This window comes from Propithecus coquereli, unplaced genomic scaffold (assembly GCF_000956105.1).
Source record: "Propithecus coquereli isolate 6110/MARCELLA unplaced genomic scaffold, Pcoq_1.0 Scaffold313, whole genome shotgun sequence".
NCBI lineage: Eukaryota > Metazoa > Chordata > Mammalia > Primates > Indriidae > Propithecus > Propithecus coquereli.
In genome coordinates this window covers 1,041,613-1,067,687 of record NW_012148764.1, presented here as the reverse complement: position 1 = coordinate 1,067,687, position 26,075 = coordinate 1,041,613, and the positions used below count along the sequence as shown (strand labels likewise).

Genomic DNA, 26,075 nt, shown 5'->3' with positions numbered 1-26,075 from the left:
TTGAAGTAGAACTCTCCAAACCCATACAGTTTCACTATAAATTTTACTAAACACTTAAAGAAACGATGCCAATTTTACACAGCGTATTCCACAAAATAGGGAAGGGGGAAACACTTCTCAACCCATTTTATGAAACCAGCATTAAGGAGAGTGGCTTAAGTTGAACATGGGAAGGAAAGTAGGCTAAGAACTTTGGTCTTTATCCTAATAGCAGTAAGAAGCAACTTTAAGATTACTACAGTCAAAGTCTAGATAAAGCTTTGGCTGAAAATGAAGCAGGAATAATAATAGGCATTTTCTTAGGTTGTTCCTTTCAATTGCTCTTCTTTCCCAAAGTGGAGAGATAAGCAAGTTAAATTTGTCTCTTCACCCTGGCTTTCTCTCATCCCTACCACCCTGCTCAGTCTTGTCTTTCCAAGAAAAAAAGCATCCATCATAGCTTGCCAGCTGCAAGGGAGAAAAGAAGGAAAAATGCTAACTCTTTCAACCCTTCTACCAATTACCAAAAAAACCCAATTTATATTTCTAGTTTATCTTAACCTTTTGTTTTGTTTTTAGAACCCCAAGCATTCTATTTAAATCCCAGGAGTCTAACTTTAAAGAGTCCTGTACTAGCAGAAATTATATGCAACATTTTGTGTGTGTGCACACACGTGTATTTTGGAAAGGGTAAATATCCAAAGCTTTTATGAAATTATCAAACCAGGTGAAGGAGTATTATGTTCTCTCATTAATTTAGAATTTATGACAAACATTTTGCTAAATGACAGTCATTTCAATGTAAAGTGTCAAATATCAGTTAAGAGTTGGTATATTTTAAAAGAGAGAGAAATACAGAACGAATTAATATTAAAGACTTTAATTAATTTATGGATTATAGTCAAGGCCAGATATGGTCCACTCCTCTATACCTTCCTCATGGTGTACATTACATAGTATAAATTAATAGTCATAATCCTGACTTAAATCATTGCAAGATTATGAAATCACATTTAGATGATCAAATAAAAATTATATTATGCCAATGTAGTTTAGTGTTAATTTGAATTTCAGTAATCAGAAAACCAGGTAACTTATGAACTGTCTATTTATAATATAGGGTAAATTTTCTACATCGCCTTCTCATGGAAGGTAATATTCTGCCTACTTACCAGAAAGATTTCATGTAAGGGGGAAGAACGAAACTCAAGACTTCTTTGTTTATTCTTCAAAAGTCTCCGGAGTAGGTTGCTTAGCACAGATGAGACATCACTCTAAGACTTGGGCTCTCCTGGTCTGTACACTGGGATCTCACTGTCACCTGCACCTCCAAGATTCCCAGAGTCCCAAAGTTTCTCCCTCTCTCACGTCTTTCCTTCTCTCTCTCTCTCTCTCTCTCTCTCTCTTTCTCTTTCTCTTCCCCTCCCTCTGTAAGTGCACTGTAAAGCACGCCTCGCTCCGCAAAGCACAACTTGGATCAAACTCTCAGACCCTTAAAAATCTCCCACTCTTCCGCGCGGGGTCGCCATTCCTCCCATTTTGTGCTCTGGACTCAGAACGAAGAGCTCTCGGGTTTCCAACCAAGACTGGGGGAGTCCAGGTCGGATTGGCTACAGTAGAAAGAGAGGCAGAGGCTCCACCAAATCACAAATCTAGGATTTTTCATCTTTTTTAGTCTCCTCCCTCGAATCCCGGCAACGGGTGTGCATTGTTGTTCTTAGAGGAATCCCGCCCGGGGTTGCTATGGAGACAGGACGCTGCAACCTGCTGAGCAACCAGGGCCCAGAAATCGCTTAGGAAACGGCGGCAAAGCGACTGTCCTGCGTTGCCTTCTTCCATATCTGCACGCCCCCTTCATCCAGAACTTTTTTTCTCTTGATTCCTTCCATGGAAGATTCGACTTCCCTGAAGCAAGAACAAGAAAACCAAGAACCGGGAAAAGCAGGGCCGCCATGGGAAGGAAAGACAGCAGCTTCTCCCCAGTCTCCTGAGCCAGAGTCCTCTGGGCCCTTGGAGGCGGAGCAGGGACCAGAAACTGGACCCCAGCCCAGAAGCAGCCCTCCTCGGAGCCCCCAGTCTAAAGTCATCTCGTCTCTGGGTGACCCCAAAGGACCAGGAGCATCATCTTCCCCTTTCCCTTCACAGGAGCCCTCTCGCACTCCTTCTCCCCTGGCTCTGGCCAGACAGGATCTTGCCGCACCACTGCAGTCAGACCTGACGGCTAGTGTGACTCCGGAAGCTGGGACGCTTCTCTCTGATCCTTTGGAACAATCGTCTGACGAAAGAGAATCCACTTCTCATCACACAGGCCAGTCGGAGGCAAACACCTCTCAACAGTCTCAGCAGCCCAAATCTCATTTGTGTAGATCAACGGATGTGAGCTATAGCAACTCTAAACAAAAAGAGCTGAGATTTGACACTTTTCAGGAGGAAGACTCAAACAGTGAGCATGACCTAGACCAGCCCATGCCTGGGGCCTCTGAAGCAGTGCCCAGTGTGCTTGAGACAGCCATTCAGAATGCCAAGGCTTACCTGCTGAAGACCAGTTGCAAGTCGGGCTTGAATTTGTAAGTCTTGGAGAAAAAAAAAAAGAGAGAGAGAGAGAGAGAAAAGTTTGTCAAAGCAGAAGGGTGTGTATCTCTGTGTGAGAGTGTGTTTCTTTGATGTTTTGTTTTGTTTTGTTTTGTTGAGACAGGGTCTTACTTTGTCACCCCGGCTAGAGTGCAGTGGTGTCATAGCTCATGGCAACCTCAAGCTCCTGAGCTCAAGCAATCTTCCTGCCTCAGCCTCCCTGGTAGCTGGATTACAGGTGTGGGCCACCAAACCCGGCTAATTTTTCTATTTTTTGTAGAGACGGGGTCTTGCTGTTGCTCAGGCTGGTCTCAAACTCCCAGCGTCAACTGATCCTTTTGCCTCTGCCTCCCAAAGTGGTAGGATTACAGGCATGAGCCACCGTGCCCAGCAGAGAATGTGTTTCTGTGGGTGAATAGAATTATGTTTGAAAAGATTGTATTGGTAAAAGAGAGTTAGCGATTTAAGTCTTTGGATCACAGGACTCAAAACAGTCACTGGCAGAGTTTCTTCTAGCTTCTTTTTTTTTTTAATTTTTATTTTTCTTCTGGCTTCTTTAAAGAACCTAGAAACACACACAGAAATAAAACCTAGGAATTACGGAGTCTCGGGCTTGAATGAGACCACATGGACCATAAAGTCCAAACATCTTTCCAGGATGCATATAAAAAATAATTTTCTACCAGTGTTAGCGAGCCAATGTCTAATTTAAGCATTCTAATGTTTGCATGCCTTGGTTTTGAGTTCCCACCCAGATCAGTGCTTGGGTGACCAAGCATCCCAGTTTGCCCGGCACTGTACTGATTTGAGCATTGAAAGTTCTGCATCCTAAGAAACCCTTTAGTCCTGGGCAAACTGGGAGAATTGGTCACTATAAAGACCACCCAGAATACTTGTCATTTAATCCAGGTCTCCCTTAAAATGTGATGACCAATGACCCAGGTATGTTCTGGCCATCCCATTATATCTTTAATTTTAGAACTCATGATGAGTATAGATTCCTAGATATTCTTGCTTCCAGGGTTACATAATCATAGGGTCAACAGAATTTTAGGGTTACAAGGGATTTTAGAAAACATCTAATACAACCTACTTGTCTTTTAAATGAGGAGACTGAGTCTGGAGAACCAAATTTGCTCAGGATTGCAGTGGCTCACAGCACTTCCTGACTCTTACCTCTCCCTCCACCACTGTGCTCCATCCATCCAGCCCATGGCTTCAGTTCCCACGCTGCTCCCTCTGCCTAGCAGACTTCTTCCCTCAGTAACTTTGCCTGGCTGGCTCCTCATTCTCCAGAACTCAGCTTCCATAGAACACTATTATAACAGTCTATTCTTTTCCTTCATAGCACAAGCCATTTTTAATTATATATATATATATTTATATTTATAGACTTATATTTTAATGTCTGACTCTACCACTAGATTACAAGCCCCAGAGCCCCAGGACTATGTGAGTTTTGTATGCCACTATGTACTTGTGCCTAGCACAATCCTATCAACTATTAATTGGATAAGAGTGAATGAATGAATGGCAGCACAGAGACTACAGTACACACCTTCTGGATGTAGTTCAGTTCTCTGGAAAAAAAACTCATGCAAATTCAAAGTGCTTTTTCTATTCTCTCAACAATAATCAACATAGAAGACTTCTGTGACCAAATGTAGGGGAGGGGGTTTCCCCATCAACAAGCAATCAGTCAGTTCTGCAGTGGACACCAGCTGGGCATCCTCCAATTTAATTCTGATACTGTCTACCTGGAGATAGCATCAGATCCCACAGGTTGAGGGCCTAGTCCCACAAAACTACCCCCCACTTTAGATACCAGTTGCAAGTCTGGGCCTGCAGAACTTCTGACCTACCAGCTGCAAGTTGGAACTCCCACAACCCCCTCTTTGGTTTTGATTAATTTGCTAGAGTGGCTCACAGAACTAAGGGAGATTTTTACATTCACCAACTTACTATAAAGGATATTACATAAGATTCAGATGAAAAGATGCACAGGGCGAAGTATGGGGTAAGGGGTATAGAGTTTCCATGCCCTCCCCAGACAAGCCATCCTCCAGGAACCTCTCCAAGTTCAGCTATCCAGATACTCTCTGAATCCTGCCCTGTTGGGCCTTTTATGGAGACTTCATTGGATAGGCATGATTGACAACCATGTAGAAATGTGAGTGGACAAAAAGGGTATGATCTCATACTGATAGACTGAGTAGGGAAACCCAGCAAGGCTTGTCTATTCAGATTCTTCTTGGCCTCTCTGTGCAGCATTCCTTCCTGTCTGATATGGCATAGGACTCCTTCTGAGATGGGGGTCTTATGACCTATAACCAGACAAGGTATGTCAGAAAATTTCTTTACGGCCAGAGGTGGGGGAAGATTACAGTATATTTTTAGTTTCTAAGGCCTGCCTTGGGGAGAAATAACAAGACTATAGGAGTTATGAGCCAAAAACTGTGTGTGAAAACCAATATATATGTATCACAATATTGCAAGTTCTCATCATAACCTGCTAAAGTGCTTCCTGATTAATCAGTAAATATTAAATGAATGTCTACTGAATATACAATGTGGCAAATATTTGCAGCTATTATTAGGCTTTAAAATATAAGAGATATAATTTTAAGGTCTAATGAATAAAAAAATATTTACGTGAGAAACCTTTCCTTAAACCCAAGATTGGAAATTTAAAATATTATATATAAGTTATTTTAAACTACAATTTACTTAAGTTGTAAGAATATGAGTTGCTACTCAGTAGTGGATTCCACTTGAATTTCTGATATACACTTCTTGTTACAATGTCCTGGATTAAATAACAAGCATGAATTTACAGACTTGTTAAAATTGGGAAAGAGTGCATTATAAATACATATGAGTTTACTAACAATTTTTTAGATTTTTTTTTAAGAGACAGAGTCTCAGTCTGTCACCCAGGCTAGAGAACAGTGGTGCAATCATAGGATCATAGCTCACTGTAACCTCGAATTCCTGGGCTCAAGCGATCCTCCTACCTGAGCCTCTCAAGTATCTGGGACAACAGGCACATACTACCATGGCTTGGCTAATATTTTTATTTTTTGTAGAGACAGGGTCTCACTATGTTGCCCAGGCTGGTCTCAAAATCCTGGCCTCAACTGATACTCCTGCCTCAGCCTCCCAAAGTGCTGGGATTACAGATGTGAGCCACCATGCCCAGCTAGTTAACTGACAGTTTAAAACTGAATACAAAAACATGAAATGAGAAAATTTCCTTTATTGAATTATTGTATAACTGACATTACTTACATATATAAATTTAACTTTATTTCCAAATGCTATCTCTGAGGTAATAAACAAATATCTTCCATAATATTCACTGTTATCCTCTAAATACTTTAGGCCCTGTAGTTAAAAACTGCTTACTAAAAGATGATTTTAACTCTGTCTCTTATGTGCAGATCTAATTTGACAGCTACAAAAGCTATTTTTGTGGTAATTAAAACAATCTTTGATTATCCTGATCTCATTTTAATACATTGTATTATTAAAACATTACTGTGAGCCTCATGAATATGTACAATTAATATTTGTACAATTAATGTTTGTCAATTTAAAAAAGTAAAAATTTTTTAAAACAAACTTTGACTAAAATATAGGATCTGAAAATGGTTTTTCCTCATTGAGCAAAAAGCCCGCAGATAAGAAATGCTTCCAAAAAAAAAAAAAAGAAAATTGCTTCCTTCTTTTCTACCATTCTTTAAAGCAAGTTATTAATCCTTCCTAATTAAAAAAACTGTAATTATGAATCAAAATCTAATAAACATACTTCATAATTTTACACAAAGGCATTTTCACGTGTGGACTTAAAGAACATTTATATAATATATGGACTGAAGAACAAGGAATAAAGCACATATAGACATTATATTGAAACCTGAAAAATAAATGAAAATTTGGATTTAGAGTCCCCGTTTTGATGTTATATCATACACAGCCCCTATTGAAGCAAATCAAACACTCTAGTGACAAACCCAACTATTGCCTGGTAAGCAACAGTATTTTTAGTCTTGAGGCTTCTCCATGAGCTTCAAGACTAAATGAATAGTAAGGAAGTCTGATGAAGTTTTAAAGAAACTCCTAGCCAAAACATTCCTGTTCATTTATAAAAATAGTAATATTGAGGAAAGAATGATATATTCTTCAAATACCATATAATATTCTTAACTGCCCTTTACATTGGTTGCCCATATAATCTACATATTTTTCTTTGACTTTCCTAAGGTTCGTTAGATAAATACAGACATTAAAGAAAAAAAATAGCTCAGATCAATAGAAAGTAGGTTATTATTAAACATCTATTTGTTTTGTTTCACTATAATAAGAGAGGAGACATATAAAAAACAATACGCTAATCTCGGCCACTGTCGAACCTAAGGCAGTTGCTGAATAGGAAATACATAATGTATAAAATTTCATAGCAGCATATTAGTGTTTTCAGAAAGGGCTACTCTAAACTGAGGAAGAACGGTTAGGGAAAGACTTAAGTGCTAAGTCCATGAGGATTAAGGGAGTTTTAAATTATTTTTGGAGAGAAATGATATATATGGGACATAGTAAGTAAAGGCTCCTTGGTAGGACTTAGCAAATGTATGCAAGTTATTTTTATTAGATTTGCCTTGCTGAGACGGAAAGTCTAATTGAATTAATAATTAGAAACAAAGTTGAAGAAATACAATGCATGTCCACCAAAGAGGCAATTTATCCAAGTTTCCACATTAAACAGAGGAGTTTCTTTTCAAGACAAGAGAATTTTAACATGACATGAGAGCACTTTGACAGACATTTTGGCCTCTTAAATGGTAAATCCACGTTGTGAATCTGGTATTTGAAAAAGCACGCACTAGCACGTGTATAGAATGTAATGAATTAATGGGAGGGTAGATGCAATTTCACTAATTCAGCTGTGAAATAAAAAGCTAGGGCAGTGTTTTCAACTGAACAGAACAAAATATTAGAGTGCATTTCATTTTAATAAATGTAACATTTAATGACACCTTTCTTTTAGTTGTGTGTGGCTGGAGGTTGCAATATGAAATGCATTCCCTGTAGGTCTAAAAGACACTGAAGTAGATAATTGGCTTTTAAAAAATGGAATCAAAGGAAGAGAACAGATCTTAAAGATAGAGTAAATAGGATGAGAAATTAAATTGGATTTGGTGAGAGTAGGGGAAGGGGAATAAAAAGAAGTTAGGTAAAAGAGTAAAAGATAATGTTAATCACTTTTAACTGTATAATCAAGAGGTTTTAATTTCAGAAATAAAATGTGAAAAGGTACCTGATGTGGAATATGTATCTTATTGTAATATCTTTTTCTTTAATAACTTAATCATCCTGATCCTTTTGTGTGATGATTGGGTGTTCACTTGCACGTGTGAGATGTGCCTCCCTTGAACCTTGTTACAATATTGGCACATTACCCATCTGACATTAAAAAATAATTTAAAAATTAAAAAAAACTTAAACATTCATATCCTATTGGAGGCATTTCCAAAGGAAAATTCTAGGATAGGTTATTTTGGGCACAGTAGAAATTACCTTAAGTGTTTCTCCACCGAAAATCTCTGAAGGCATCAAGATAGTGCAGTTTCCTAAAAACCAACTAGTTGAGTCTGCATGAAATTCTTCTTCAAATGCTCTTGACATGTATATTGTCTGGAATTTTCTCTGTTTGAGTAGATATGATCATCTTTCTAGTATGCTGACTAAGATACTCGATGAGCGTCCTGAAAATGCTGTTGACATCATTGAAAATATTAGTCAAGATGTGAAGATGGCACATTTTAGTAAAAAATTAGATACACTCCAAAATGAGAAGGAGATGCTTCCAACCTATGAAATAGCAGAGAAGCAAAAGGCTCTTTTTCTTCAGGGACATTTGGAAGGAGTTGACCAAGAACTGGAAGATGAAATAGTAAGTTACTACTATAAATTTTAATAATTAAATCTTAAGTTTTTATTTGGGATGCATGAGTTGTGGCTTTAAGTTTATACCAACTGTCCTTTATAGCTTCCTAAGTAGAATATGCATCTTATTTTTTTTAAATCTCTTCCACCTTTCTCCAATCAACTTCATTTCACACCACCTATTTCCTTGTTTATGGGTTTCTTATTTTGTCACATTGCATTTTAGTATTTTACAGGCCTTAGCTGTTTCTTATACATTTGTGGGCTAAGTTTCTTGATATCAGGGAAAATGGCTTCTTCATATTTTATATTCTTTAAGGTGCCTAATACAGATCTGTGTGTATAGCTGTTTCTTGTTAAATACTTGTTGAATAATGAATGCATTTCAGATAGTTAAAAATTAGGTTTTAAATCAAATTGTATATTTTCCCCTTTAACTTACTAGAAAATTTAGAAGTATTTCTGATAGCATTTGCATTCTCTTCTAAGGCAAGCTTCTCGTATTATGGTTTGATATTATGCATATTATGTCAATGGGACATAATACAAGAGGAGATGCATAAAATACTTCTTTTAATCTTCATAGATAAGTTGTTGAAAATATTTAGAGAAAAAGTTGGTGACAGAGGAGAGCAAAGCTATAATTAAAGAATAAAATCTGGTACATCACCGAAATTTTAGTTCAAATATTTCAAAATAGTATCCAACATTTTATTTTCTAAATGCCTTTATACATGTTTGCTGAGCTTCCACATTCTGTTACCACTAGACTATTTAAAATATATCTATGTACTTGCAAATCTGATGTTCGGAGTAAGGTATGGAGTCCTTCAAAAAAGGACTCCATCAGGGAAAAGGTAAGAGAGAGACTTAGACGGGAGGTGTACGCTCTAGGGCTCAGTAGCCTGTGGTAGGAGACCCAACTTGACACAGTGAGATCCATAGTACTCAGACAGAAGTAATAGGTGATATATGTCAAGAAGTTGACATCAAACAGCTTCGACAAGGTGGCATTTGGTTATGTAGCAGTATACAGTGATGATGAGTCTGGAAGCAAACAGCACGTGGAGATCAGGCAAATGGATATTCTCATGGAAGACTTAACCAAAGAAAGATCAGATTCCAGTGTAAGAATAAGGCATTGTGTTATCTATAGGCACAAGATTACATGGTAGGGACCTGCATCCTAAAACTAGGATATGGGATGAGAACACAAGGTGTTTTGATCCTGGAACCTGAGCCCCTTAACCAGATCCCATAAATTTTCCTCATAAAGGGTAGGATTGGTTTTTAGAACCTGGGACAGCTGAGTCATAAGTTAAAGATTAAAAGCTCCACCTCAGAGAGTGTAAAGATGCAGGAACAAGAAGAGAGGCAGATCTCTGAAGCATTGAAGTACGAGCCACGTGACCAACTCTGTCCCAGACTTACATGTTTAGAGTATTCATGATTTCATTCCTGTCTTTGACTACACCAGAATTCCTATGCTTAGCCTTCAGCATTCATTTATTCATTCACCCACTCATTCGCAAATATTGTGACTACCTGCTGCACACCAGGCACTGATACATACGTGTGAAAAAACTTGTCTGACTTTAATTTGTTTACAGTTCAGTGAAAGAGGCAAAAAGATTGGAAAGCCATTCGATTAGTACAATAAATAGATAGCCTTGTTACCAAGCTAAATTGGGTGCATTTGCCAGTGGGAAAGCCAAACACTGAAGCAGAAAGAACTTTGCTTTCTAAACTTTGTAGAAAGAAAAGTGTATTGCAAAGCTGCTGAGCAAGGAAACAGGAGCTGGGCTCAAATCTGTTTCCCCAAGCTGGGGGCTGGGGCAGGTTTCATAGGCAGAGAGTACTGAGGCATGATTCGATTGGATCTTGCAATGAGGTGATGCCAGGGTTGATCTGATTGGATCATGTATCATGCTATGAGGTGTCTGCTTCTTAATTAGATCCTTGTTCCTTGGTCCTAGCAGTTAGGTTCTGCCTAGCACTGCACTGCTGGTTCATCTGGAGATGCTCAGGTTATGTAACCTTGGGGTCCATGGCAACTGAAAAATAACTCCCTATTTATTATACAAAGTTGAACCAGATTGAGCTGTTTCTGTGGTCGTAGCCTCATATGATAGAAAAAATCATGGGGTTTGGAGTTAGCCAGGTCTGAGTTAGAACCCTCATTCAATCACATACTATTTGTGTTACTTTGAGCAAATGACTAAACTTTCTAAGCTTCAGGGATAATCATATGGAAACAACCTGGCAGGTAGAGGTGATATATATAATGGATCCAGCTTATACTAGGAACTTAATCAATGGTAGCAATTGTTACTATATTGTTTTGACAGCAGGCTACAAGACAGAATGGAACAACTAATTCTGCTATTGGGACTTGGGCAAGGCTTTGTACTGGAGGTAGTATTTCTTTTGGGTCATGGAGGTTAAGTCAGAGTTCACCAGGTGAAGACTATAAGGAATAAAATTTTGAGAAAAAAAAGAACAATAAAAAGAAGGAAAGATTATTTCATGTTTGGAAAAGATGAGTACGAATTTGAGAGAGTAAGAATGGATATGAAGCAAACGAGGTGCTTAAAGCCAGACTGCTCTTTGTACATTGATAAGAAATTTCTTTCTTTTGTACAATGAGAGGAATTTTTTTTTATTTCAGCATATTATGGGGGTACAAATGTTTAGGTTACGTATATTGCCCTTGCCCCCCCATCCCTAGTCAGAGCTTCAAGCATGTCCATCGCCCAGACGGTGCTCATCGCACTCATTATGTGTGTATATACCCATCTTCTCCCCCCGCCATCTGCCCGACGCCCAGTGAATTTTATTCCTTATGTGCACTTAGGCGTTGATCAGTGAAACCAATTTGATGGTGAGTACGTGTGGTGCCTGTTTTTCCATTCTTGGGATACTTCACTTAGTAGAATGGGTTCCAGCTCTATCCAGGAAAATAGAAGAGGTGCTAAATCACCATTGTTTCTTGTAGCTGAGTAGTACTCCATGGTAAACATATACCACATTTTATTAATTCACTCATGTATCGATGGGCACTTGAGTTGTTTCCACATCTTTGCAATTGTGAATTGTGCTGCTATAAACATTTGAGTGCAGATGTCTTTTTTATAGAATGTCTTTTGTTCTTTTGAGTAGATGCCCAGTAATGGGATTGCTGGATCAAATGTTAGATCTACTTGTATCTCTTTGAGGTATCTCCATATTGCTTTCCAATGAGAGGATATTAATAGAGAATAACATGATCTGACTTTTGGTTTAGAAGGATAACTCTGGTAGTAATGTGAAGGTAGTAATGTGAAGGTGAACGAAAAAAAGAAAGGTAAAATAGGGGTAAGGAGGAGAGCATTTAGAAGCCTTTTGTTATAACACAAGTAGCAAGGATAGTGACTCTTGTGACAGAAATGGGTATAAGAGGAGAGGATAATGCCAACAAATTTTTATGTGCTCAAATCAATAGGACTCTATTTAAATATTAAAGGTCAAAGAAGTCAGAGGAAGCGAGGATGACTGAACTTATTGGTGTGAGAAACTGAGGGAATAGTGATGTTATCAGTGAAGAAAGAGGATATAGAAAAAAGAGAAAACTTTGAAATATGAATTAAATATTAACTTGAGCTATCTGTAGAATACTCAGATTAAAATTTCTCCTAGGTGGCAAGACTTACAGGTATGAATCATGGGAGAAAAGTCAGCGTTCGAGAGAGAAATTTTAAACCGCCATATGTTACTTGCCGTGGAGTGGAAGAAATCTTCCAAGTGTACAGTATTGAGTGATGAGATGACTAAGAAGAAAATTTTAAGGACACCATTATTTACAGCGCAATTAAGGAAAAAGGAACCAATAATTAAAGAGACTAAAAAGAAATAGTGCTAGAGGGCCGAATAAGATCAAGAGTGAGTGGTGCAACAAATGTCAAGGAAAAAGTTTTAGAAATCTAAATCAATGAGATGAGAATTGAAAGATGTCATTATATTTATTTTGACACTACAGTTATAAATAAGATCATTTGTAAGAATAGCAAAGTGCTGTCAATTTCTTCATCTTGAAGGTCATGACTTTGTCTTGCAAATTATCCTAACCTCAGTTAAGGTTCTTTCCTACCTTTTCACAAATATTCCTCTACAGTCTCCTTGAGACTCTGCTTATTTATTTTCCCATATTTCTTTTATGGAATTATTTTTCTCTTCATTATTTTAAATTATTTATTATAAGTAGAGGCAAGTATCTGTGTTATGTCTTCAAGTGTAGTCATGCTAAGCATTTATTATACATTTCCTTTATCCTATATGTTGCTCTATATGTAGGATGCCTTATTGATTTTTATTTGCCCTATGTATATAAAACCATGTATTTAATATTTTTTAAAATATGGTAATGTAAACATATATAAAACCATATTTTTTCTACATATGTGTGTACGTAAGTTATACTATATCTCATTTTAGGAGAGTAAGAGAGCTGCTTAAACATTTTTCATAAAACAGGGATGTTGAACTGTTATTGTTAATAGTAGTTATTAAATCTCTCTGCCTAAGATACACACATAGAACCAGGTGGCTATTATATTAATGAGTATAAGATACAACGGTAGAAGCTACATTTATAGGTAATGACAGAAGAATTGAAATTCAGAAATTATCATAGTTTGATCAAACTCTTTTTTTTTATTTCAGCATATTATGGGGGTACAGATGTTTAGATTATGTATGTTGCCCTTATCCCCGCTCCCCGCCTGATCAAACTCTTGAAAGAAATGTCAAAGAAGTGGTGGAGAGGGAAAAGTAGAGCTAATATCAAGATGTGTAAAAGAGTAAAGGGAAACAAGCATTCGCCTTATTGATAAAGTTTTAACCACAGCATTTGTTTTCCCAGGCAGAAAACTCTCTTCCAAATGTAATGGAGTCTGCTTTTTATTTTGAACAAGCTGGAATTGGTTTGGGCACAGATGAGACTTACCGCATATTTCTTGCCCTCAAGCAGCTTACTGACACCCATCCAATCCAAAGATGCCGCTTCTGGGGCAAGATCTTGGGTCTGGAAATGAATTATATTGTAGCTGAAGTGGAATTTCGTGAGGGGGAAGATGAAGAGGAGGTTGAAGAGGAAGATGTAGCTGAGGAGAGGGACAATGGAGAAAGTGAAGCTGATGAAGATGAGGAAGATGAACTACCAAAGTCCTTTTACAAGGCCCCACAGGCTATACCAAAAGAAGAAAGTAGGACAGGTGCCAACAAATATGTCTATTTTGTTTGCAATGAACCAGGAAGATCATGGGTGAAGTTACCATCAGTTACACCTGCACAAATTGTTATTGCAAGAAAAATCAAGAAATTTTTCACTGGGCAATTGGATGCTCCCATCATGAGCTACCCACCATTCCCAGGAAATGAGAGCAATTACTTACGAGCACAAATTGCCCGAATTTCAGCAGGAACCCACGTCAGTCCTCTAGGATTCTATCAGTTCGGTGAAGAGGAAGGAGAGGAGGAGGAAGAGGTAGAAGGTGGCCGAGATAGCTTTGAGGAAAACACAGATTTTGAAGGCATCCAAGTGATTGACCTAGTTGAATCCTTATCCAATTGGGTTCATCATGTACAGCATATTCTCCCTCAGGTATGGGTTTTGTGATTCTCAATCTATAAGCTAATTAGCAAATATTTATTAAATTTTCCCTACCTTGCATAAAGATATGCAAAATGAAGGCCTTCAGACACTAGATAGAGAAAGATCATTGAAAAGATGGGTAACGGCTGGGCATGGTGGCTCACTGTAATCCTTTCACTTTGGGAGGCTGAAGCAGGAGGATCACTTGAGGCCAGGAGTTCGAAAACAGCCTGGGCAAAATAGCCAAGCCCTGTGTCTACAAAAAGTAGAAAAATTAGCCAGGTGTGGTGGTGCGTGCATGTAGTCCCAGCTACTTGGGAGGCTGAGGCAAGAGGATCACTTGAGCCCAGGAGTGTGAGGTTTCAGTGAGCTATGATGACACCACTGCACTCTAGCCTCGGTGACAGAGGGAGACCCTGTCTCAAAAACTAAACAAAACAAAACACAGAGTACTATGTAATTGCCAGGGCCCCAGGGATCTTCAAATTTTTTTTTATATTTTCAAATGGAAATAGAGCAAATACTTATGTGGAGTATTTTACAGATGATGTATGGATTTAGATTGATGTGTTCTGAAATTACTCGATTTTTTATATATTAAATACATATGAGTACATCAATTTTGGAAACAGTTCTTTTTTTCTATCTCTATAACACATGGCAATTTTATGCCAAGAATAATAAAGGAGTATAACAAAAACAAAATGAAGTAAACAGTGATATATAGCAGCTATATATAGCAGCTATATATAGCACCTATTGTGCCAGGTGCTGTTAATAGCATATATATATTTATACAATTTAATCCTCACAACAACCCTGTGAAAGAGTTAATATTATTATCCTTATTTTACAAATGAGAAAATTGAGACAGAGAGCTTAGGAAATATGACAAGGGGAATATAGCTAATAAGTAGCAGAATCAGATGTGAGGCTGTGCAGAATGGACCCAGAGTCCATCCTCTTAACCCCTCTGCTATACTGTCTCACCTATGGGTATAACATCTTCATCATACTTTTATCTAGATAAGATATAATCTTAATTATCTCTAAATAAGGGTTAATTAAATCAGAAATTATTAATATAAACCCCAAACCTCCATACGTAACCTTATTACCACATTTACAATTTTATTGTTAATCATTATCATCATAGCTTTACCTCTTTCATATAAATTATTTATTACAAACCAGAAAAATGCATTATTACCTTTTTCACTAAGTTTCCTGCTAATTTTAAAATATAACTGAACCCTCAAGTTCTGTAACTTCAAGAAGTTGGTAAATTTTTGAAATAAATAATACAATCTTTTCCTTGAAGAAACCTAGATCAATATAGCACTTGGAAAATAATGTATGTTAAATGAACAAATGAATAATTGATGAAATACGCAGTGAACCCTCCTCCTGATAATTGCTTCAATACAAATGAATATTTTGAGATTTTAAGGTCCTCATTAGGCTACTAAATCTTGCAACATTCATTCCTAGGGTCGCTGTAATTGGTTAAACCCTATACAAAAAAATGAAGAGGAAGAAGAGGAAGAAGATGAAGAAAAAGAGGAAGAAAAAGGAGAAGAACCTGAATTCACAGAACAGGAAGTGGGGCCTCCTCTTTTGACACCAATCTCTGAAGATTTAGGTTATTTTACATAGCTATTATCACATATAAACACACAAACTATATCATATACTATATACATTATATAATAAATACATGAGAGTTGTAAACCTCTGAAAAGTGGACAGGAGCCAAGGTTTCATCCCCACCCCCTTTGTGTGTTCTGGGATGGTGGGGAGTAAAGAATGTAGTTGGCACGCCAATATTCTCTGACGCAGTTGAAGGAGTGATGCAAATGAGAAACCTAAGTTGGCTGCCTCTCACTGGAAATGCTGACAGTTGTCTTGTGTATCATTCTTGTCTTGCATTCTGCAGACCATAAACAAATGGCATAGTTATATTAAAATGCCATACATGATACTTTCTAAAAAATCTACTTTTGTCCCTATATTCTTGTTTCTTCCCTTTCAGTTTTGGAGTATATATGCTTATAACTCTTTATCTTTTTAATAATAATGATTTGACCTTTCATTTGGTCATCAAATATTACTCCCTTTACTACATAAGCCTCCTCTTCCTTAATAAAACATCTTGTTTCTGTTGCAAAAATGGAGATATATATTTCAAATTTCATTGTTCCAAAGCATTCATCAAATATCCTTGATTTAGCTTCTAATATTTTAATTTTCTTTCTATATCAAATGTGTGCAACTGTGCGTGAAGATTTATTAATATAAAAATATCTTCTCTATTGCACGGTAGATTCTTGTCTATTTAGGAGTTGAGATTTTGAATTTCTCTTTGGGTTGCAGAAATTCAGAATATACCCCCTTGGACAACACGATTATCCTCAAATCTTGTTCCACAATATGCTATTGCAGTCCTTCGATCCAACCGTTGGCCTGGAGCATATGCCTTTTCCAATGGCAAGTAAGTATCTGACCACCTACAAAGCCATCATTGTGACTATTTAAGCTCTGGAAATTATAAATCATCACTGGAATGTTAAGCTGCTATTGTTTTAACTCATCTTTGGCATATTAGGTATGTGCCATAAGAGTTATTAAAATAACATTTGTATTATAAAGTATCAAATTCAGGACATTAGAATAATTCAGACTTCTCCTTCATCTTAATTATCCAATTAATCGAAATAAGATATAATTTTTCATCTGTGATTATTTGGGTAATTGACTTAGTCATTCATCTAATACATTAATGGAGGCAATTCTAAGCAATGTTTAGTTTAAATCTCAGATCATTTTTGTTGGACATCTTTATAAAAGATAATTAAAAATTTGCTTCATTTAGGCTATCACTTTCAAAGGAATTAAGACCTAAAGAGGATACTAAAAATCCTTTTATCCCTCACTTATAACATACACTTCCATTTATGGTTTTTATGCTTACATTTCTTCCCTAAATAATCCAGTGTCAGAAGGTCAGCTGAGCTGGAGAGAGAACCAAGTTGCCAGGTGTCAGAGTAACCATTAAAGGAACAAGCCAAAAATGAGAGTTAAGTCTTTAATCATTTGCTGTGATAGTATAAGAAAGAGAAAGCGTTGACTTCCCCATCTCATTTTCCCCCATGGAATGGCCCACCAGTGGAGGGTTGGGTGGGTCAGCACAGATGCGGATATCATAGATATGGAGGTTGTGGGGGTCATCTCGCTGACAAGGGAGTCCCCAGACAAAAGGCTTCTCCAGTTTTCTGGAACTGGAGGCTAGGAGGAGGGTGTGAGGGCTAGAAATGGAAAAGTACTGAGTGCAGAGAGTGGGGAAAATAAGTGCCGGAAGGCCTCTCCTAAAGAGACCTAGAAATGAGGGCACCTGGGCTAGGAATACAACTATATGAAGAGCACGGCCAGAGGGGCCAGCGTCCTTGATAGCAATTTCCCTTAGAGACAGCAATGCGTTGGCGGTTCACCAAGTCTGGTGGGGAAGGGCATCTCTCCCTCGGTGAGACTGCCAGGTACAGTCTTTGAAGTTGCCTATGGTCATGCCTGAAAAATAACACATAGGTTTTAAACCATAAGCCCAACTCCACACCCAGCAATTTTCTGGGTTAGCAACTTTTTAAAATCTAACTTTATGAAAGATAGTAACTTTTGTTTTCCTAAAAATAACCGAATGAAAAAAGGCCTCTACTTGTGGTCTAGTTGTAGGGTACCTTTTGACAGTGTCTGGCCCCATGGTTTTCTTAATCAGCTTAAGTGGTTCGGATCAAAATAATTCTGAGGTAGAAGAAACATTGAGAAATATTTTACATTCAGCATTTTAAATGTTTTTTTTTTTATTGGGTTGTTGTTTTTTTAGGCCTTTTTTTCCGGGAGGGTTCACTTTTTTTGGGGATTTTTTTTGTTTTTTTTATAGAAAGTTTGAAAATCTCTACATAGGCTGGGGTCATAAGTACAGTCCAGACAATTATACACCCCCAGTTCCACCACCAGTTTATCAAGAATACCCCAGTGGACCAGAAATTACAGAAATGGATGACCCTAGTGTGGAAGAGGAGCAGGCTTTCAGGGCTGCACAAGAAGCAGTGCTGCTTGCAGCTGAGAATGAAGAAACTGAGGAAGATGAAGATGAAGAAGATGACTAAGAAAATCAGCCTGGTCTTACGTGGCACTGATGCACACCTCCTTATGTGGGACTGATTTTATATGTATGTGTATGTGTTTATACACACCTATACAGGAAATCACTCATCTGCAAAATGTCATTCCTTAAAAATACATAACTTGGAATTTCATATGTATAACTATTTATGTTTATAGAAAGACGCTCGATGGATTTTCTAGAGGCTAAATGACATGTAATCACATCACTGCTCTAATGGTCATGGCTAATGTGCTTGTGTATTCTTGTTTTAAAAAGATCTCAGGTTTAAGTTCTAATATGGCAAACATTGGAAGATATAACCCACAGAAGCTTCTTGGAAACCTTTATACTTTTTCAAAAGTGTCAAGGGGTATGAAGACCAAAAAAAAGAAGAAAATGCACAAAGTAAAAAAAACCTGACAACCACTGAACTAGATATTCTTAACCTTTGTAAGAACTGAACCAGAGCGTGTGTTCTTAAGCCTGTGTAATTGCCTATGATTGGGTTTGTGATCCTGTGTGGAAGTACTGTGTATGTGTATTCATTTTTCACCCAGAAAGTGTTCAGAATTCCGTCACCTGCTCAGAAACTGTAGGAAAAAATTTTTAACCCTTTTGTTACTCAACTCTCTCAATCTGAATCCTTCATCCTACAGAAATTGATGTGAACTGATTGGGGATTGAGGAAAAATAATTTGCACAGATATGGTTAGTTGGGATATAGAGACTTCAGATTATATTTTCTACCACCGTTTCCCTAAAACATTATTTTCCTTCCTTTTAAAAAAAAAGTATTTTTAAGTCCTATATGTACCAAACATGCAGCTATGAATAAAAACTGGGCACTGCTCCTGCAATCAGAACTTTCATTCAAAAAAGGAATATAAAGAGATAAATAGAAAATTAGAACAGATTGCAATTTAGCAAGTATTGTGATACAAACATTACAGGGTACCACAGAACAGTGGTAATTCTGTGGTAAAGAACCAATTAAAAAAAAATTCCAATCCATTGCTGTTATTTTTGTAAAATAAAATGACACAGCAGTTCTCAATTTCTGCACTTACCTTCTCACAGACTGTTTGCAGATCACCAGTCTACACTTTGAGTAACATTGTTATCAAGCACATGGTAGGTGTGCTTAATGCAGACTTGAACAGATCAGGAAGCTAGAGGCGAAAGGCTCTAAGCAGCACTAGCTACATTTCGGCAAAAGATTTTTGTCTGGAAAGAGTGAAACTTCCTCTGAAGAGTGAGCCTGGCGAGGTAAAGCAGAAGCCAGATTGTATAGAAGTCTGGATTTTACCCATAATGAAAAAAAAAAAAAACAAACTAGAAAGTCACACATATTTGTGTTTTAGAACGTTTTGGCTTCAGTGTGGAAGGATGACAACAGAATCAGCACTTGAGACAGGGAGACTAGTTAGGAGGTTATCATGTTATCTAGGTAAGAGATATTGACCGCATGAAGAGTATAACTGCATGGGGATTACAAAATAGAAAACTGGTTACTAGTCCGACAGACAGAATATTAGAAGGGTTTCCACAACTCTCCAGTTGGCAATACTATTTCATCCTTGAAATGCAACTTTCGGCCTTTGTTGGAGTACCTAAAATTCATAAAACTTAATTCAAGTAGGTTCTTGTTCATTTTTTTCATGATGTAATAGACACTTGCTTTTCTTTTTTGTTGTTTAATATCCTTGTCCTCATCTACCCTGATTTCCTTTTGAGGAACTACCTCTGTCCCATTAGATAGTCCCATGCCAATCAGATGTGCCCTCTTTGGAATCTGAATGTTGAGCCGAGACATTCTACCATGGCTCCTAACTGTATTGCTCCTGCTATAAATTAAACCATGTTCTAGCCTCCACAATTGCCCTGGTTCCACCCCAGTTCTCTAGCTATCCATTGACTGTGAACTTCTGATAATCTTGTAATGAATTTCCTTCTGTTTACATTGGCCAGAGTAAGATTCTTGCTTGTAACCATACATGGCATATCCAACAAGAATTTGAAAGATTCTTTTTCACAGAACACCTTAAACATAAGACTCTAAATCATAGTTGTATAATGTAAATATTTAATAAAAGCAAATCCATGTTTTTAGAACTATCTTAATCTTAAGATTATTTCTAAGCAGTGAACCAGCAATTTGATTATATATGTTCTCTAACAAAAGAGACAAATAGTATAATGGTAAGAGCCTGGAAGTGAAACGGCCTAGGTTCACTACCTGAGTCACAATCATTTTCTTGGACAAATTACTAACCTCCCAGAACTTTAGCTTCCTCATCAGGCTAATAATAGTACTTATCTCACAAAACTATTTTGAAGCTTGAACTCATTAATACATGTAAAATACTAAAAGTACCTAACACAAGGACCCAATATATACTAGCTTATGGCTATAAAACAAGTTTCTGAAACGTGGATAAGAAAAGAAAAACAAAGCCCACAATGCAAACAAAATATTTTATTGAAATAATTACTAAACAATAAAGTTACAGGAGTAATTAACATAAACATTTTAGAAATTAAATTATATGCTGAGTAGTTAAGAGAATTCATAGATTCATAAGTTGTTATTAAGGAGTTCAATATCTGAATTGGGAAAACAAAGCATAATTTTCAAACACTGAAATGCTTAATTCTTCAAGGAATCTTCTCGGCTGTAAAGACTTGAGAAGCTTGTCTCCTGGCCTTGAAAAGGAATTTTAAAAAATCAATTATAAGCTAGAAGTGAATTAATTAGAATATGTATTATCATTTTACTATAAAAATAAAATCTGGGATTTTTTCAAGTTAATAATGAAAATTCCTAAAGAAAAATTACAATCTCAAACTTATGAAATTAGGAATAAACATTTTTAAAGATAAGCCATAAAGAAATTAAATAAATGAAATAGAATGTGTTGTTTTTTTATGAATAATGATCAAAAGCAAAATGCTGGCTCAAAGTCAGAGAGAGACAGATAAAAACACAGAAGAGGGCCAGAGGGAGATAGGGATATGAGCAGAGAAACTTTAAGAAAATTATCTCCCTCATTATGTCCTTAAAAATATCACTTCAAAAACCCTTTCAATGACTGTGCTATTTTCACAACCTGAGTTCCAAATCAAGACATATTAAACCAAGCTAAATTAAAACAAACTAAATCAAGTTCAGAGTAAAGGATGGCACAATGGAAAACTAAGAATGCAGTGAGGTAATTTAATAACTGTATATCAAACTGTGAAAAAGAGTTGAGGAACATTGTTATTACATAGATTTATATTTATTATTTGACTGAATTGAATTAGAAGATATTTTCTAAAATAATCCCTTCACCTAAACAAACGCTCTAACATCTAGAACAGGGTCTGGAATGAGTAGATACTAAAAATATTAATACATTTATGTCAGAAATGTCTTATGGTAATTTTAAGACAGTTGCCAGGATAAAAGTATTTTTGAAAACCAATCACTCTCTTTGAATAATAGTTGCATGGTTGTTAAAATATCAAAACTAACCATAAGACCAAATGTGAAGAAAATATAAAATATAATTATAAATATCTATATTTTGGTATACTGTAAAATATCAGATTTGTTTTTAATATAATTTAAAAAGTCATAGTTATTACTTAGAAGAAATGGACATTTTAAAACCAAGTTATAAAACCTAACACAAAATAAAAGTCTTTATCTTGTCTTTATTTATTTAAAGCTGCAAATTTCTGATGGTCTGCAGATCAACCAGTATGTCAATATTTGCTGAATTCCTACAGTATATAAAGCACTGTTAAGAAGAACAGAATAATTATAAAACATAGATGTTAGAAAAAACCTGAAAAAAAAAGGCTTAAAAGCAATATGCAAAAACAATAAATTATGTTAAATTAATAAGATTACATATTTTTGTTTTTCAAAATGTAGTATCTTTTCAACAATAAATGTGAAATTATTCATATAAGAGGTCAGCAAACTTGACACTATGAGGCTTTTTTTCCTTACAGAAGAGGCAATATTGGGCAGGGCTTTAGATGCAAATTGCCTAAATTGGAATCCTGACTGCTACTTAGTATCTGTGTAATGACAGGAATATAAGAACTTCTTTATGCCTCAGCATTCTCATCTGTAACATGGAGTTGTTGTATGGATTAAATTAGTTAATATATGTAAAGTGTTTAGGATAGCACCTAGCACAGAATAAGCATTATACAAGTGTTATTTCTATTATTATTATAATCATATTATACTTATTATTCTCCTTCTACCTGGCAGTATTGTACATTGTTAGCCAAGTTATGATTCTTATAAAGATACGGCTACACAGTTCATGGCTCAAAAACAATGGAACAGCATGAAATGCAGTGTGGGAAGTACATTTTTAGTATTTTAACCCCACCAATGACTCAGTTTCCAAAACTAGAAAGATAACAGCTAACTAAAATGATGTGCTAGAGTCGACAACAATATTTAACCATTCTCAAAAGTTATGTGTATATTGGTGAGCAAGGGTCTTAGTATTTTAAAATAATTAAAATGAACCCCTAACTTTATCTAGCCAAATTAATGATAAGGTGAAAAAAGTGAATGCAATTTTGGTATTTAAGCCCTTGCAAAGAAATCTTTTAATGTATTATAATTAAACTGAAGAATCTCTTAAACAATCTTTGCCTTTATATATCATGTTATGAGGCTGAAAAGATTACTCTCTCTTTTCAAAAAATTATAGTCCTTTCCCCCAAGATCCTATTATTTTCCATAACTGTTTCTTTCTAATCCTCTGTTTCTTTTCTCTTTAGAGGAAAATAAATCAATGTGAAGTATTCAAATAAGGGCATAATTTTAAGATTTCAGGGCCTGTGTATTTTCTAGACTTAATGTGCTATCACATAGCTTCAGTTCATACCAAGTAGAGGTTTTTCAATTTCTAGAAATTTTTCTATGATATACCACTAATCACTTAACTGCAAAGGATAAAGAGGCAACTCTAATGAAGTTAAATTCTGGAACTGTGCACATCCCCAAGTACATAAAGTAGAGCCTCAGGAATCACAAGAAACACATTTTAATAAATAATAATTATAAAACCAGTATGAGGTCTCTTTGGATAAAGTTAAGTTTTCTTACCATATGTATTGTTAGGATTCATCACTCACCTGACATTAAACATTAAATTAAATATTATAAAATTGAATATTTTTTTGAAGCTCTAAGTAATTGATAGTCATTAGGTACCATTTCAAATTTAAGGATGCCCATTCCAGAAATCAAAAACCATAAAATGTCTTTACCAACTTAATGAAACAGAATGAGGTGCTAGAGGATACAAAGGGATAGCACTGATTTTAACTAAAAATTCTAAACTTTAAGTTCAACCCACTCAAGCATCACATAATAAATATTTGGATACTTACAATTTTCTCCTCTTGAGAAAGTGCACCATCTATTGCCACTATCTGGTATTGCTTATGTTTTAGATTTCCCATAGATCTCCGAAGTTGCTTGAGACTGCTGGCTTCTATGTCTTGCTTTAATAGTTTCTGCATTTCTCGAGAAGGACATCCAGGGTCAAATATTAGTAACCATAATGTTCGGTTTTTTCTCTCTTCAATTCCAACAACTGTTCGACTATGACCTATCAAAAGATTAAAAAAACCCAGCTATGTCGTATTATCTATAGCTATACAGTCTCTACATATAGTGTGTGAGCATGTGTGTTTAGAACATAAATACACATATAGCCAGTCTCTCTGACATGTATATATATATACTTGAGCTCTCCTAAGACACAAGGGTTCAATTCTACTTCAGTTTCCTTTTGTTCCATTTTAGTTTTCTAAAGTCTTCATTACAAAAAATTTTGCTTCTATCTACTCTGCCACACTTTTCCTTTACCAATCCCTTGCTTCCTCTTATTCAAATTATCTCAAATGAAAGGATTTGAAATTTACCTATTTACCTATTCTGGAACAAAAACTCTCATGGTTCCAAAAGGTAAACAAAAGTAAAATTATATATACTAGAATATCAATGGGGAGAGCTTAATCTCTTATAGTTTCCTAAATAATAAAATTCCTAACATTTACTTCTCTTTATTCCTGTCAATTCGAATCATCAATTCAACAAAATATACCAAGTATCCATGTGCCAGGTACTATTCCAGGCAGTAAAGTACACAGTAAAAATCAAAATAAACACACCTGTTTTCATGGAGCTTATATTCTAATAGGAAGAGATACTCTATAAACAAGGTAAATAAGTGAAGTAAATGCCAGTGGTGGGAGGCTGGGATAATGAGTTGCACTTTGAAATAAGGTGAGGTCAGAGCAGGCCTCACTTCAGTGACATCTGGGTAAAGATCTAAGAAGGTAAGGGAAGAACAAAGAAGTAAGGGTAAACCAAAAAAAACAGCAAGTCCAAAGGCACAGAAGATGCCAGGAATTACCATCCTTCATTACTCAAGAATGTATTGTACTAACAAAGTAGGTCTGAAAATCAGACAAATGTCACAACACCTCCCCATTATCAGAATCTTAACCTGTCCTAAAGTAATAGTTTGTTGTTTTATAAATAAAATTGTTATCTATGATTTATACTAACCTTGATGCTGAAGATAGATAGGAGGTTTAGATGTACACACTACCTTTGGACTTCCTTCTCTCTCTGAAGAATAATAGTTCATTATCCACTCAAACAAGCGAGGGTGTGTACCCGAAGGACCAGTCGACTTGTGAAAATCAACAATACGGCACCTATAAAAAAAAATTGACAAAATAGATTATGTAGAGAATATTTTTAAATAATTAATGGAGTTTTCATATACAAAAAATTCTTAGTTTGGAACTAATTTTATCTAGGTATTACTTCTCTATGAAGGAAGAAAGAAAATTAAATATACTTTTTTTTTATTTATCTGCAAAACTGTCATTTTTGCAGGGAAAGTAATTATTTAAATAACTATTTATAATGCTGATGACTAATCTAAAGGTTGCAAACCTTTTCTGATACATAAACTTTCCATGAATTACAAATGAGGACCATACTTGATTTTTAAAAAGTTATCTAATCTGGGACACAGCTTTTATTCTAATGTTTAACCCTGACGATCAATTAGAAGCTGACTTCAGATTTTGATTCAACAGCCATTTGCATATATCAAAAATATCCTGAATATTTTTCCTGTCAGTTCTCTCAAATTCCAATAACAGACAAGAATACTTGTAAAGATCATCGAAAAATGTGTGTGTGCCCACATCTATACATCTATCTCCTATTTAGCACAGTGGTATTCTATTTTCAAGTGGGAGTCACCCTTAAAAAAACAATTTTTTAACCAGAAGCACTGTATATACTACTCAACAATTTTTTTAAAAGGGTCACGTATAACCAAAAGCATTTAATATGTTTATTATCACTTTAAACAGATATCTGTACTTGTCTCTCTTGGTGATAAAACACCCAAATTGCAATGGTTGTTAACCTTAGCCTCAGCAAATTTACTGTTAATACCTTGCAATTGATTACTGAGTTTTAAGTGCTCAAATGAACTTCTGGATAAATTGTTTAGAAACAGAAAGAGTGTTTTTGGGTTAGCAGTTTACATGTTCACATTTAGAATACGGAATAATACCTACAGAGTATGATTCATACAGAGTGCAAAAGGAAGGCATTTCAAATAACTAGTAAACAAATTCAGGGTATATGAATAAAAAAGATTTAAGGTAGCAAGAAGAAAGCTGGATATATCAGGCATTTTAGAAGGAAATTTTCCTTTCCTAAAGAATTACTTAAAAGCA

The 26,075-nt window shown here is 36.0% G+C and overlaps 2 protein-coding genes across 4 annotated transcripts in view; one reads left to right on the top strand and one right to left on the bottom strand.

Annotated features, from left to right (window-relative positions):
* The first annotated feature begins 1,730 nt into the window (after positions 1-1,730).
* RSPH4A (radial spoke head 4 homolog A (Chlamydomonas)) lies at positions 1,731-18,576 on the top strand. Of its 2 annotated transcripts, XM_012650141.1 has the most exons (6): positions 1,731-2,546; positions 8,269-8,503; positions 13,394-14,134; positions 15,617-15,767; positions 16,499-16,616; positions 18,060-18,576. In XM_012650141.1, the coding sequence occupies exons 1-6, from the start codon at positions 1,867-1,869 to the stop codon at positions 18,286-18,288; spliced, it is 2,154 nt and encodes a 717-aa protein (XP_012505595.1). In that variant the 5' UTR covers positions 1,731-1,866; the 3' UTR covers positions 18,289-18,576. The 2 variants fall into 2 exon arrangements, with proteins under 2 accessions (XP_012505595.1, XP_012505596.1); XM_012650142.1 differs by lacking the exon at positions 15,617-15,767 and having other exon boundaries at positions 1,749-2,546; positions 18,060-18,574.
* Positions 18,577-23,628: 5,052 nt separating this feature from the next.
* Positions 23,629-26,075, bottom strand: part of ZUFSP (zinc finger with UFM1-specific peptidase domain) — an 18,642-nt gene continuing 16,195 nt past the window's right edge. For both annotated transcript variants that reach the window (XM_012650131.1, XM_012650132.1), the window contains exons 8-9: positions 24,880-25,031; positions 23,629-23,914 (exon numbers count right to left, since the gene is read on the bottom strand). In XM_012650131.1, the coding sequence (XP_012505585.1) occupies positions 23,667-23,914; positions 24,880-25,031 (400 nt within the window). In that variant the 3' untranslated portion in view covers positions 23,629-23,666. The remainder of the gene's footprint in view (positions 23,915-24,879; positions 25,032-26,075) is intronic.

Bases quoted from the DNA above. Each gene is read 5' to 3' on its own strand.
- RSPH4A (XM_012650141.1), top strand. From the start codon at position 1,867: ATGGAAGATTCGACTTCCCTGAAGCAAGAACAAGAAAACCAAGAACCG. The intron at 2,547-8,268 runs GTAAGTCTTGGA...CTGTTTGAGTAG, and splicing joins TGCAAGTCGGGCTTGAATTT to ATATGATCATCTTTCTAGTA. The intron at 15,768-16,498 runs GTTATTTTACAT...TTTGGGTTGCAG, and splicing joins ACCAATCTCTGAAGATTTAG to AAATTCAGAATATACCCCCT.